General features: G+C 33.0%; 3 protein-coding genes across 4 annotated transcripts; 2 read left to right on the top strand and 1 right to left on the bottom strand.

Moving 5' to 3' along the window:
* Positions 1,929-8,079, top strand: LOC104707932 (probable WRKY transcription factor 47). 2 transcript variants are annotated; one of them, XM_010424389.2, is made up of 10 exons: positions 1,929-2,140; positions 2,205-2,594; positions 2,682-2,750; positions 3,622-3,679; positions 4,572-4,795; positions 4,884-4,955; positions 5,296-5,451; positions 6,225-6,470; positions 6,577-6,690; positions 7,134-8,079. In XM_010424389.2, exons 2-10 carry the CDS (start codon positions 2,592-2,594, stop codon positions 7,779-7,781), a joined length of 1,590 nt encoding a protein of 529 aa, XP_010422691.1. In that variant the 5' UTR covers positions 1,929-2,140; positions 2,205-2,591; the 3' UTR covers positions 7,782-8,079. The 2 variants fall into 2 exon arrangements, with proteins under 2 accessions (XP_010422691.1, XP_010422693.1); XM_010424391.2 differs by lacking the exons at positions 1,929-2,140; positions 2,205-2,594; positions 2,682-2,750; positions 3,622-3,679 and having other exon boundaries at positions 4,190-4,795.
* On the top strand, positions 9,105-12,027 carry LOC104707931 (protein S-acyltransferase 18-like). Its single transcript, XM_010424388.2, has 9 exons — positions 9,105-9,443; positions 9,744-9,857; positions 9,952-10,290; positions 10,379-10,447; positions 10,542-10,613; positions 10,707-10,835; positions 10,941-11,021; positions 11,099-11,269; positions 11,358-12,027. Exons 1-9 carry the CDS (start codon positions 9,396-9,398, stop codon positions 11,862-11,864), a joined length of 1,530 nt encoding a protein of 509 aa, XP_010422690.1. The 5' UTR covers positions 9,105-9,395; the 3' UTR covers positions 11,865-12,027.
* On the bottom strand, positions 12,104-12,757 carry LOC104709819. Its single transcript, XM_010426377.1, has 2 exons — positions 12,664-12,757; positions 12,104-12,564 (listed from the first exon to the last, which is right to left on the bottom strand). Exons 1-2 carry the CDS (start codon positions 12,755-12,757, stop codon positions 12,104-12,106), a joined length of 555 nt encoding a protein of 184 aa, XP_010424679.1.

Genomic DNA, 12,931 nt, shown 5'->3' with positions numbered 1-12,931 from the left:
AAAATAGAAATTGATTTTGTTCATATATTTTAGGAAAACATGTATACCCGATTGCTTAATTATTTTGATTTTTTTTTTAAATACAATGGCATTGTCTGTAAATAAATCTGAACTCCAAGTCTTCTTCTGAAAATAATAATATAGATATAATGATACCCAGCATATTAGAAATTTCCTTCCGTCTGATTCTAGATTTCGTTTAAGAATTTTCTATACTGTTAAAAATCGTAAGTTACGTTACTAAAATGATCTGAGGAAAAAGGTTTCATCCAGGATCAAAAAGAACAATAGTATTATTAACCCACTATTCAGTTTCTCATCTGATAGCTCTTGATTTTATTTTTTTTTGCAAAGCTTATCGGTTGTATCAAGTTATTGAAGTTACTACAATTCATTCATTTTCTTTAATAAATAAAAAAAAAGGGTGCAAAAATTTCAGCGCCACTAAATATAGTAGCCTTTAGGACGGTCCTAATATGGTAGTTTTTTTTTTTTTAAGTGAACAAAGATCATCGCTAAAACTTTGATCTAGAACTAAAAATAATTAACGTATGCAAATTTCCAATAATAATAAAAAATTAATCTAATCATTAGAAGTTCTCGTTAACTAAGTTACTTTATAAATATAAAACATCTAACTAGTTATGATCCCAATTAGTAGTAGCTTAACATCATCATTTATTGATCAATACTAGGTGTGAAATTAATTAGATATCATGAAAATGTATAATAGTACTTCAATTTGGATATTTCCGATCAGATGTAGCCACTATCATATATAATCCATCCAAACATAAAAATCAGAATATTGTGAACTAAGTTAATTTGTATATACACTACTATACTAAAAAAAAGCTAGAAAACGAATCAATATAAAGATATCAAATCTGAATCTGAAATAACTAACCAAATCATAATGATATCCATATATATTAATATACTCTAATGAGTAATGACCTTGCACGACGGTCTTCTCTGAGCTCGTTGACGATGACAGATATTAAGAAAATTGAAATTCGATTAAAATGTGAAATATTAAAAACAAAAAACAAAATGACTTTTAGTAGTTTAGCTTTCAATGAAATGGTCTCTCAAGTTGGTGATTAGGTTCTTTTTTCTTCCTTTTGTGGTTCCCACTCTTCCTCACCGTCCGATAGTGCCACCGTTATGCCGTGCCGTCAACTCCGTTGACTTCAAGACAACGCTTATTGTCTTTTTCCTCTTGAGTCTCTTCTCCTTAACGGCTACGATCGGCGTTTTAATTTATCTCCGATTTTACACGTCACTCTTTCGATCTTACCCTTTTGTACTTTCACACGTGTACATTTCTGGCGTTATAAATCGTCAATTTTAAATGATACTGGATATTACACCCGCGGAACTAATTTTTAATTTAAAAGTGTAAAATATAATTTTTATTATATTAAGTATATATGTAATTAATATTTTCTAAATTGTAAGTTAACAATATGTTACATCAATATATTATGTAGTGTATAAGTAGTATGCTATAGGTGTAGTGTGTTATAGTAAAGTTAGGATATCATAGTGTTAATTAAATTTTATGTAATATTAAATCTACTGTTTTTTTTTATGTGTCTATTTAGTTTGCAATGTATAAATAATAGTATTTTAAATTATATGAGTATACTCTATTGTGACATTGTAATTTTGTTTATTTCATCTACTTTGGAATATTGTTGTGGTGTGTATATAATCCTTATAATTTTTGACGTATTAAATAAAGATAAGCTCTCTATGAGTAAATTTTTTTCTTTCTTATTAGTTATGATACAAATGTGTATATAATGTCTTAGCAATGAGTAAATGAAATTAAATAATAATATCTGTTATAGGGATAGATAATATGGGTCGTGTATTTTTCTACAAAAATGAAAGTTTTTTTTTTCTTGTTCTCAACCGGCAAAATTTGTGATATCTGAGAAAACAATGAAACCACCATATCTTCTTCTTTCCTTAGCATCTCCGCCCAACTGTATTTTTTAAAGTCTGATAAAGCAATTGAACTGTTATCATGTTCTAATTTCAATTCTCAGTAGAATAAACATAGAGAGCTTCGATTTCATCAGATCCTAATCAAGAATTCCAAATGTAATCAAATTTTGGAAATGGTTCTGAGGTAAATTTCTCTCATTTTTTTTTTTTTTTTTAATTCGATCTGATATAGATGTTATTACATCCAGATGTTAATAGATTGTTTGGCAATACGAAAGATTATCCAATATGGAAACAGTATCATTGAGGATTGCTTTTCTCATCAAGTCAGCGAATGATTTATACAAATCGGAAGTGATGAGCTTATGATGATTCACCTAATATGAAGTGCTGCCAATATTCAATTATGACATGGATACATGATTTCCAAATCCTGTCCACATAAATCCAGTATTCACATATAAAACCTGAAGCTGCCATGAGAAAGCTAAGTACAATTGACCTTTACATAAATCTTTAGTAGTCAGTGTATTCATAATGATAATGACTAAATGCTTAACTTTGAAGGCTACTTTAATTTCTACACAACAGCTAATATAAGTGGCAGTAATAATTCAGCAATTTGAAAAGAAAAAATGGTGAGTAATAGAGGAAGGTGTTAAAGTTCTAATAATCAAGATTTATTGTTATTGTTATATATAGGTAATTGTTTTTGATTTCCTCAGGTTCAAGCTCATAAATGTAACATACTACTGGTGCCAACAATAACTGTCTTTAGTTCTTTACATATTCAGGTTAGTATATGTAGTAGATGTGTTTGTTGTATCAGCTTTTAAAATTTGACAAAATTTGAAACAGATTAAATGAATTGGCTCTCTGTTTTACATAAATGTAGTAAAGTAAAGAAACTGTGTTTTCCAAAAAAAAAAAATCAAGACACTTTCAGTAAAATATAGAGTTATGTTATTCCAACCAATAATGATATGGCTGAGTCATGGATTTCGATTGAGAGGTCTTATTGTAATTGAATAGGTACCTGCATTTTTTATTAAACATAGTAAATAGTTGTTTGCTTCTGAATTTTGCCTCTTTCTTTAGTATTAGTATTCTCAAACCTTTTTTGGATGTAACCTAGACAAAAGTTGGCCATGAGAGAACACGGGTTTAGGCAAATATTTTACTCTGAAATAATGAAACCCAAAAGATGCATTAGTAATAGAAAAGTCTAATATCTTAGTTTTGTTTCATTTATGCAAGTTTATTTGAAAATTTTCTTACTATGGAATCTGAGAAAACCAACTCTAGCGTTTCACCAGTGTTTTGGGTATATTGACGCCATGAATGAATGACCTTCATTTGGACCCTCCATGTGGTTTTCGAACATCTTTCAAGAAGGCAAAAGTAGCAGCCATAGAGAATTAAGAGAAAAAGTGTTTAAGATTTTTTGTGAAAGTGTACAGATGTGATTGTTTAGGATTATTCGAGTTTTAGGTTAGTATTATTTATAGGGAACCGATTAGGTCAACGAACACATCTGTTACGATACCAAAAAAGATCCGATCAAGCAAGTAATTAGGGAGATAATTACTATATTAGTTTGTTATGGTATGTTTGTGTGATATGATATATTCTGACATTTATTTTTGTTTTACTTGATTGATTTAGAAGATATTTGGAAATCAAAAGGTTTGGCCACAAATCTCGCTTAAGATCATCGTCGAAGGTAATAAAATCTCTGTATATTTAATATTAAATTTTTGAAATTTTTTTTTGGGGGTGGGGGGAAATTATTCGGATTAATATTAATAGTAGAACTGAAATGGGTTTCGGCCTTCAGTTGTTTATTGTTAATCGTAGAACCCAATTTATCAATTTCAAAAATTAACACAATAGCATTCATGTAAATAAGTTGGAACTTCAATATTTTTTTCATAAACTGCTGCAAAAATGTATATATAGATTTTTGACAACCCTTTTGTATATTAAGTATAATAATTTTCTAACAGTTCTAAACAAAATTAGAAAGAATACAAAATAACAATAACGACATAGAAATATATCTAGATCAAATCTGACATTTAAGAACCACTCCAAGATCGATCAATCTTCCTATATTTTTAAAAGTTGAAAGAAAGAGTCAGACTGATACTTATCATCAATATTTTTTAACACGTCATCATTTTTGAACATTATAAATTTCATATAAACAAACATTAAGAATTTAGCTCTATCGCAATTTTCATTTTATCTTTTTTTTTTTCATTATTTATATAAGAACGACTAGATAAAATTTGCGTTTACACATAATTTACGTGATTTATTAGTGGAAAAATCAATCATTATGATATTCTGGAAATTATAAATTACCAACCAACTAATAATAATAAAATTAAATCTAACAGCAGTTGCTTGGTCGTCATTTTAAAAATGTGTAACATTTGACAAAAGAGTGATTTCTCGTTGAAAATAAGACACCTTTAGCTAAGACCTTACACAACTTTAATTATCCTCATAAATTGAGTCTTTATATATAGGGACTCTCTCTTTTTTTTGTTATTTCCTTCTTTCTCTACATCTCTGTCTCTCTATCTCTTTATTTTGTCTGCAAATGGAAGAACATACTCAAGATCGCCGTGAAATTGCGTTCTTGCACTCCGGCGAATTTCTCCTGGGAGATTTCGACTCAAAAGATCATCAACCAAATGAGTCTTCGGAGGAACATCGTCACAAGTCGTCTATCAAAGAAGTTGATTTCTTCTCCCCCAAAAGTCAGCCGTACGATGATGATATTGGCCATGTGAGAACGACGACTACTATCGTTGGATCTTCCGGTTTTAATGTAAGGTTTCGAATTATAGATATGAATAAAATATACTATATGTTTGGGCGTTAGTAATTCATTACATAAACTTTTCATTGTCTATTAGGATGACTTAGTTATGGTAAATTCATGTCATGGAACATCAAGCGATGATGGCGATGACAAAACCAAAACCCAAGTAAGTGTTTCTGAGTTGTTAATTTTTTTCCTTCGCTGTAATTTCAGGGTTTATTTTGGTTAACAACTTAACATAGTTTCAGTGTTTGTATTGATGATAATTCACTTACCTGTATTTGTAAACAAAGTTAATCAGATAGTTAATTCTGTTGTATACTTGATTATCTCGGATCATGTGAGTTTCTAAATGCCCTTTTTTTTCATTTCTGTATATACACAATTTTAATTAAATTTTCCTGTCATATCGTTTAGTCCCGTATACAAAGTTGTAGGTTGTTAATATAATAAGTGAGTTGTTTGATATTATATTATTACGGTTAAAATCAATAATTTTTTTGCAGATTATTAGGCTGAAATTGGAGCTAGCGAGGCTCCACGAGGAGAATTACAAGCTGAAGCATTTATTAGATGAGATCAGTGAGAGTTATAACAACCTCCAAAGAAGAGTTTTGTTGGTGAGACAGACACAAGTGGGAGGTCTACATAAACAACATGAGGTACTTGATATATCATTTGATAAATTCATGAAAATGATATATACATATAAAGTAACAGTTATAACAGTACTTTATAACTTCATTTTGTTATGATATTTGTTCTTTTTTTTTAAGTTATTTAATATTTACTTGTTTTCACAGCTGGGAGATTGGTTTAGTTTTCAGCGTAGGATTTATCCGGTTTCAAAGTATCAATTAAAATTTGAAACCATGTGCAATATAGTTATCTAATAGATGTATAGTTCGGTTATGTATTCAGATTTTCATCCCCACCTGATTTAATAAAGCCATAAGCAAACTAAATGAATACAGCTTTTATTTTATAACATGAAGAAAAAAGAGAAAGAAAATAGCCAAATGAATCGGTCAAAAATACAACTAAATATTTAATGGAGAATTAAATTTTGTATTTTTTCGGAGATATTTCAGACTTAAAAATCTTTATTTGTAGTTAGGTACGTTCCTCTATATGCATCACATTTTTTTTCTGTCGACAGTATGTACGTATATGAATCTTCGATCACCTTAGATTTTTTTATAGGTGAATGCATATGTATGTGGTAGTTTATCATATGTGTGCGTGTGTGTGTATCTTGTTGTGATCGATCGATTGGTTTTATATGTTTAATTGACCAAACTAATATAATTGAATTATACCAACCCTATAAGATAATTATTATGGGGTGAATTTACTCTCAAATATTTTACTGTCAAACTTCTCACGAAACTAATACATTTTCTTAAACTTTTTAATTTTTGTTTTTGGTGATAAGGATACACCTCAAGCTGGTTCTTCACAAGCTCTAGAGGACATGAACAATGAAATCGCAGCCACTACCTTGAAACGACGGTTACTAGACGACGTGGACGATCGTGATATGCACCAAGGACGATCACCAAAAACTCCAAGATTAGACCAAAACAAGAGTAATAATCCTGACGAGCAACAAAACCCTCATGATCAGCTACCCTTTCGAAAAGCTAGGGTTTCCGTCAGGGCTAGATCTGATGCCACCACGGTAACTTTCTAATCTATATATGTTACTAAATTATTCTTTACACGTATATATAACTATATACATATAAGTTAGAGAAATTAAATTAATTTTGTTACTTAATATATAGGTAAATGACGGATGTCAATGGAGAAAATATGGTCAGAAAATGGCCAAAGGAAATCCATGTCCTCGTGCTTACTATCGCTGCACCATGGCCGTTGGATGCCCTGTTCGTAAACAGGTTAGTAATAAATTTAGAATTATACCGGAAAAATGCAGAAAAAAAAAGAAGAAAAAAAATTTGATGTTAAATTTATGTATTGATTTATAAGGTTAATTATATTGGTCAATAATATGTATTCTGCGGGTTTGAATCTATATGCTGATACAATGACAACGCTAATAAATACATATCCTTGTCAACTTATAAAAGTTTAAAAATTTTCAAAAGTTTTGCATATAAAAATTTGGAAAGTTTTCAAGAAGATTACATAAAAATTAACAATTCCAAATTCAGAAAGGCTTTACTAAATCCCTAGCAAAATTGTGTATATTATTTTTGAATCACAAAAGTAGAGTGCGACACATTTTTAAAGAATACTCAATTGTTTTTTTTTTTTTTTTTGTTGAATACTCAATTGTCTTACGTAACAAAATAATATAAATTGCTTATTGTGTACATAGGTCCAACGATGCGCGGAGGATACAACTATTTTGACCACAACATACGAAGGAAACCATAACCATCCTCTTCCACCGTCAGCAACCGCCATGGCCGCCACCACCTCGGCCGCAGCCGCAATGCTCTTATCTGGCTCCACCACAAGCAACCTCCACCAAACACTCTCTAGCCCTTCGGCCACGTCATCATCTTCCTTCTACAACAACTTCCCATACACCTCCACAATCGCCACACTCTCAGCGTCCGCTCCTTTTCCCACCATAACCTTAGACCTCACCAACCCGCCTCGACCACTACAACCACCGCCGCAGTATCTGAGCCAGTATGGTCCCGCCGCGTTTTTACCAAACGCTAATCAAATTAGGTCAATCAATAATAATAGCAATCCGCAGTTATTATTACCTAATCTGTTGGGTCCACAAGCACTACCACGTGACATGGTCGATTCAGTAAGGGCTGCGATTGCCATGGATCCGAATTTCACGGCGGCGCTTGCGGCTGCGATCTCAAACATTATCGGAGGTGGTAATAACGACAATAATAATAATGATATTATTAATGATAACAAGGTTGATGCGAAAAGTGGAGGTAGTAGTAATGGAGATTCGCCACAGCTTCCTCAGTCTTGCACCACTTTCTCTACAAACTAATTTAGTATCACTATTAAATTGCTATCTTATAATTATTGTTATTACTACACACATCTTATAATGCGTATCATATGTTTTCTGGTGTACATTATATACAAATAGAGGGAGAGAGGGAGAGGGAGGGAGAGGGAGAGAGAGAGAGCTCTTATAGGTTTTTTTTTTGTTAATAGGGCTAGATTCCGGCTACTGTTTATTTTTTGTTTTGTTTTTCATATATGTTGAAAGAATGACACCGATGGATCTGTATCTGCATCTATATATATGTGTATCTTAAATATTTTATGTTAAAACGTTTTGGTGTTCCCATTATTTATATATAACAAATTAACAATGTAAGTATAATATGAGTAATTAACATTTTTGTTATATCTAGTGGATATATACTATAGGATGTCAAAAGAGCAGGTCCGATTCACAGGGAAAGCCATTGAAAGAAAAGATTCAGGTCTAAAATTTTGAAGACCTTTTTTACTTAAAAATCTATTAAATAAAAGTTTTTTTTGTAAGATATATATAAAGGCTTTTTTATTTAGATGTAAAATATCTTTTATATTTTGTAGATATGTAAAAAGCTATGAAATATCAAGTTGTGGTCTTCTCTAGAAAACCTAAAACTTTTGTAATAGATAAAAAATATATATTTTTTAATTTTTGTGTAGGACACTCGTGAATGTTGGGCCGGCACTGCAAAAGAGATATAAAATATAAAAAGTGGAAAACCAGTGGTACTATCAACGACAAGGATAAGCAATTAGTAAATTACCTACTAAAAATGTTAGCATTTTCAATAAGCGATGAATCGCTGAAACTTGTTGTTATAGCGGGTGAATAAAATAAATACGAAGTTGTCCCGCACGTCTCCATTCAGAACATTAAATAGTTATAGTCTATCGCTGGTCACTTAACTACTACTAAACAGTAATAGATTAATCATGGATCGGAAGCTGCTACTGTCAACAACTGTTACCAATGATTACAAACAAACAAAATATGTAAAGATGTGTAAAAAGCACTAGTTTTTAACAGCTTATAATGAACTCGATCTCGGGTTATTCTATCCTATAATGAGAATTATTAATTCACCCCATGTAGATGTAGTTTGTATTCTCCTTTTGAATTGTTCTCATCTTCTCTACTTACTCTCTATTTGAGGGTTTGACCACACGGAAAAAAAATAAGTTTATATTTACCACAACATATAAAGTTTAAGGCCCATTTAAGGCCCAATAGTTGACATCATCTCTTACATATATTGGCCAATTTATAAATTAGTCATGTTAAAAAAGAGGTCAATGAATGAAATGAATCATGAAAGAGTCGTCGGATGAGTAAAGTAAAGTAAAGTAGATCTCCGAGCGTTACTTCAAAATTTGAAAACCCGACCGTTGGTCTCGTCGTCGTCCTCTTCTTCTTAATACAAAACAAAGAAAAAACAAAAACCAAAAAACTCAACCAGTTTAATTATTATTAAATCCCCTTGAATAAAAAAAAAAAATCAGAGTAGTCTTTGAGCTAAGAGAGGAGCGGTCTCATGGAGTCATGATTTGCTTAGAGATTTCTTCTTCGGTGAAGATCTGAAAAAAAAAAAAAAAAATCAAAACTTTTGGAGTTACAATGATGAGACGACGCCATGGCTGGCAACAACCTTTACACCCATTACAGGTTTCACCTTCTTTTTTTAGAAAGTTTCTTACTTTATTTGGAAATCTCCCTGTATCTATTTCAATTTCATCTTTTGCGATCTATTGAGGAGTGAACTGTGCTGAGAGTCTCTTCAATTTGTGAGCTGAATCATTTAGTTGATAATGTTTCCCAGGTGTATGTAGATAGTTTCTGAAACTTGTTGATTAGCTAATTTATGGGTCACCAGAATTTAAAAATCTTGACTTTTTTGATGAATCCTGTAGCAAAGTTCTCTTCTTTTGATTCTTGGTTACTAAAATTGAGCTGCTTTGTGTGCAGATTGTGGGAGCTGTTATTTATAGTGTTCTGGTGGCATCCTTTTATGTATTCCTCGGATTATTCATTGGGAATCGAATAGCTATTATCTCACTTCTTTCGGTTTTCTCCTTTGTGGTAAGAGTTAAACTCAACGAAGTTGGATTTGTTTCTTGTAATCGAATCTTGGAGAACCAACCTTGTGCTGAGAGAATTTTTCCCTTTTTTTCAGGCGGTTTCGGTTATAGCTTTATTCGTGAGGTGTACTGCGATTGATCCTACGGATAAGACTAGTGCTAAGAGAAAGAGAAAGTCTAAATCCAAAGGAGTCTTGATGAAGCTGAGATTCAAGGTTGTTTTGAGTCAAGTTATTCTGAGGTTTTTCAGGAGATTAGAGAGTAAGATCTTGAGAAATTTTCTCAGAAGAACCTATTTGGATCCATGGAAAAGCAGTGTGCAGCTTGAACCACTCCTTTCATTCCCACTTGTTATGAAAGATGATGATTCTTCTGTTACACCAGACCCTAAAGAAGAAGATGACATCTCTTACTGTTCACTTTGTGATTTAGAGGTTTGCCTTTCTTTTTGTGCGCTAAAATCAACCACTTCTGTCATGATTTAGAGGACTTACTTTAGACGTTTATTTCATATTTATATAGGTCAAACGCAGCAGTAAGCATTGCAGGACATGTAACCGGTGTGTTGAAGGGTTTGATCATCATTGCAGGGTAAGGTTTTTAAGGGAATCTTAGTTTCTGAAACTGCTCTTCTGTCTTAGATTTGTATACATAAGTTTTCTCTGTGTGTATTTGGTGTATTCAGTGGCTTAATAACTGCGTTGGGAAAAAGAATTACACTACGTTTATACTCCTGATGGTTTTCGTCTTGCTCATGGTGAGTATTGATTGCTCTCTCAACTACTTAAACATAAACCTCAAAAGTTCTGGTTCATTGACATAATGATATTGACTGCTTTTACTGTAACAGCTCATTATAGAAGGTGGAACAGCCATTGCCGTATTTGTCAGATGTTTTGTGGACAAGAAAGGGATGGAAATCGACTTGAAAAGAAGGCTTTACGTAGAGTTCCCTAGATGGGCTGTTGCTACATTATCTGTATAGTTTCCTATACATATGCTCTTTACATTTGCTTCCTTCCTCAAGACATCTAATGCAGCTTCATCTTGCTTATGAGTTTGTAATGTTTTGTTACTCTTACAGGTTATATTGGTCTTGTTCACAGCCTATGGCTCGGCTGCCATGGGGCAGCTTTTCCTCTTCCATGTAGTTCTCATAAGAAAGGTAACTCTTACAGTCTCCAGCTAGTATTTATCAGCAGAAATAGTTTGGTTTGACAAGTAATGCTCAAATATCTGCAGGGGATGAGAACATATGACTATATATTAGCGATGAGGGAGGAGAATCAATTTGCAGAAGTGGACCCTTTTGATGAATTAGATTCATCTTCAGATGAAAGCTCAGATTTTGATTCACCTGAAAGACCAAGACACACGTTTATCTCCAAATTCATGTGCAGGAAAGCAAATGAGGTGATTGTCTAAATGGTTTTGTTGTTTTCCTTTTCATGTTGTGTCTTTGAAGGATTCTCAAAGATTCTGTTTTGTTTTTTTTTCACAGAATCAGCAGAGACTATCTATAAAGATTGAAGGAGATGAACGTTCACCTTCCACACTGATCAACAAGAAACCTGGTTTTCATGTAAGCATAAACCCATGGAAACTGATAACTTTAAGCAGTGAAAAGGCTCTACTAGCAGCTGAGAAAGCAAAGGAAAGACTGAGAAAACCGAAACTAGTTACCGATACTGAAGAAGATTCACTTAAGCCACTTCCATTAGAGACGAAATTTGGACTTTTGTTAGATCCAGACAACAATACTAACGCCGTGTTACCACCATCAGCAACTGCAACAGTAAATCTTCAAGTTTCACCAGGAAGATTCTCAAGCCCAAGGAGAAGGTTTTCAGGATCTTCATCTGCCACTGTGCCATCACCGAAGCAAAAATACAGGAGTAACTTTGACTTGAAGCTAACAGAAGTCTCAAGGGAGCTTGAAAGTTACATCTCAAGACAGGTTTTATGTTCTGTGATAAAGCAAGATGGAAGTGAAGCATCACCAAGGTAAAAGATCAGAAACTGCTATTTTGATTGTTGTTCATCAATTCTGTTACTTATGTTCTGGTTGGTTTGTTCTCAGTCTCTGAGAAATATTTAAGATCTGATTAAACTTTTTGCATCCTCTTGTTCGACTTTATACAGAGTATATATATAAAAATATGTTATTGAGATGCCGAATGTTTTAAAAACAAAGCAAGAGAAAACCCTCAACTAACAAATGGATAAAGAAAAGAAAGGAATATTCAACTACAAGTTTCCTAATGTAGCCATTAACGTGGCTTCTTCTACTGTTATGTTTTGTCCAAATAATAAACTAGCAATCTCTGGATCCATCTCCTGAGTCAATTCGTTCCGAGTAGTGGCGGCTTGTTCACAAGGTTGCTGCTGTTCTCGAGTCAACTGTGGCGGCTTTGTTGTTTGATTCGTAGTCATCAACGAAACATTGTCTTCTTCCTCATTGCCTTGTTGTTGAGTCTCCATAAGAACCACTGAAAGATGATTGCTCTGATGATATGACTGACAATAATGCGGTTCATCTATGGCTTGGTTCATTGATACTGGAAGCTGTGAAGAGAGATGTGTGGCTTGTCCATTAATCTGGTGTTGATGTTGCTCCATTGAGAAGTTTTGATATTGATGATCACCCAATATGTATTCTTCTTGAAGCTCCATTGGAAGTTGTGAGGGGTCTGTGTCTTCTGGTAAACCTTCAAAAAGATGCATGAGATGGTTGTAATCGTATTCGTCTTCCTTGAAACTCGTAACGTTTTGGTGATTTTGATCATTGTGTTGAGCCGAGTATAAACCAGAGCTTCCAATCCGATGATGCACCCCTATGGCTTGAGCCGAGAGTGGAGGATCCGTCTCTTGTCTACAAAACTGGTTAAGGTATTCATCCATGTTTCCATAACCATAATGCTCATGCACAAGGTTGTTAGTCGGCTGTGGCGGCTCTGTGGTTGGATTCATAGTCATCAAAGGAACATTGTTCTGTTCCCCATGTTTTAGTTGAGAAGCCGAGTTTCCGACCATATTGTCTTGTTCTTGAGTCTCCATATGAATAACTGAAAGATC

The sequence above is a fragment of the Camelina sativa genome, chromosome 8 (assembly GCF_000633955.1).
Source record: "Camelina sativa cultivar DH55 chromosome 8, Cs, whole genome shotgun sequence".
In the NCBI taxonomy this organism is placed as follows: Eukaryota; Viridiplantae; Streptophyta; class Magnoliopsida; order Brassicales; family Brassicaceae; genus Camelina; species Camelina sativa.
This window is presented reverse-complemented; position numbering and strand designations above follow the sequence as displayed.

Excerpts from the sequence above, each read along its gene's own strand:
- LOC104707932 (XM_010424389.2), top strand. Across the intron at positions 2,751-3,621 it reads TTAGTTCTTTACATATTCAG|AAGATATTTGGAAATCAAAA; the intron begins GTTAGTATATGT and ends TGATTGATTTAG. Across the intron at positions 4,796-4,883 it reads TTGGATCTTCCGGTTTTAAT|GATGACTTAGTTATGGTAAA; the intron begins GTAAGGTTTCGA and ends ATTGTCTATTAG.
- LOC104707931 (XM_010424388.2), top strand. The coding sequence starts at position 9,396 with ATGATGAGACGACGCCATGGCTGGCAACAACCTTTACACCCATTACAG. Across the intron at positions 10,291-10,378 it reads GTTCACTTTGTGATTTAGAG|GTCAAACGCAGCAGTAAGCA; the intron begins GTTTGCCTTTCT and ends ATATTTATATAG. Across the intron at positions 10,614-10,706 it reads TGGTTTTCGTCTTGCTCATG|CTCATTATAGAAGGTGGAAC; the intron begins GTGAGTATTGAT and ends TTACTGTAACAG.
- LOC104709819 (XM_010426377.1), bottom strand. The coding sequence starts at position 12,757 with ATGGATGAATACCTTAACCAGTTTTGTAGACAAGAGACGGATCCTCCA. Across the intron at positions 12,565-12,663 it reads TCATCGGATTGGAAGCTCTG|GTTTACCAGAAGACACAGAC; the intron begins GTTTATACTCGG and ends ATCTTTTTGAAG.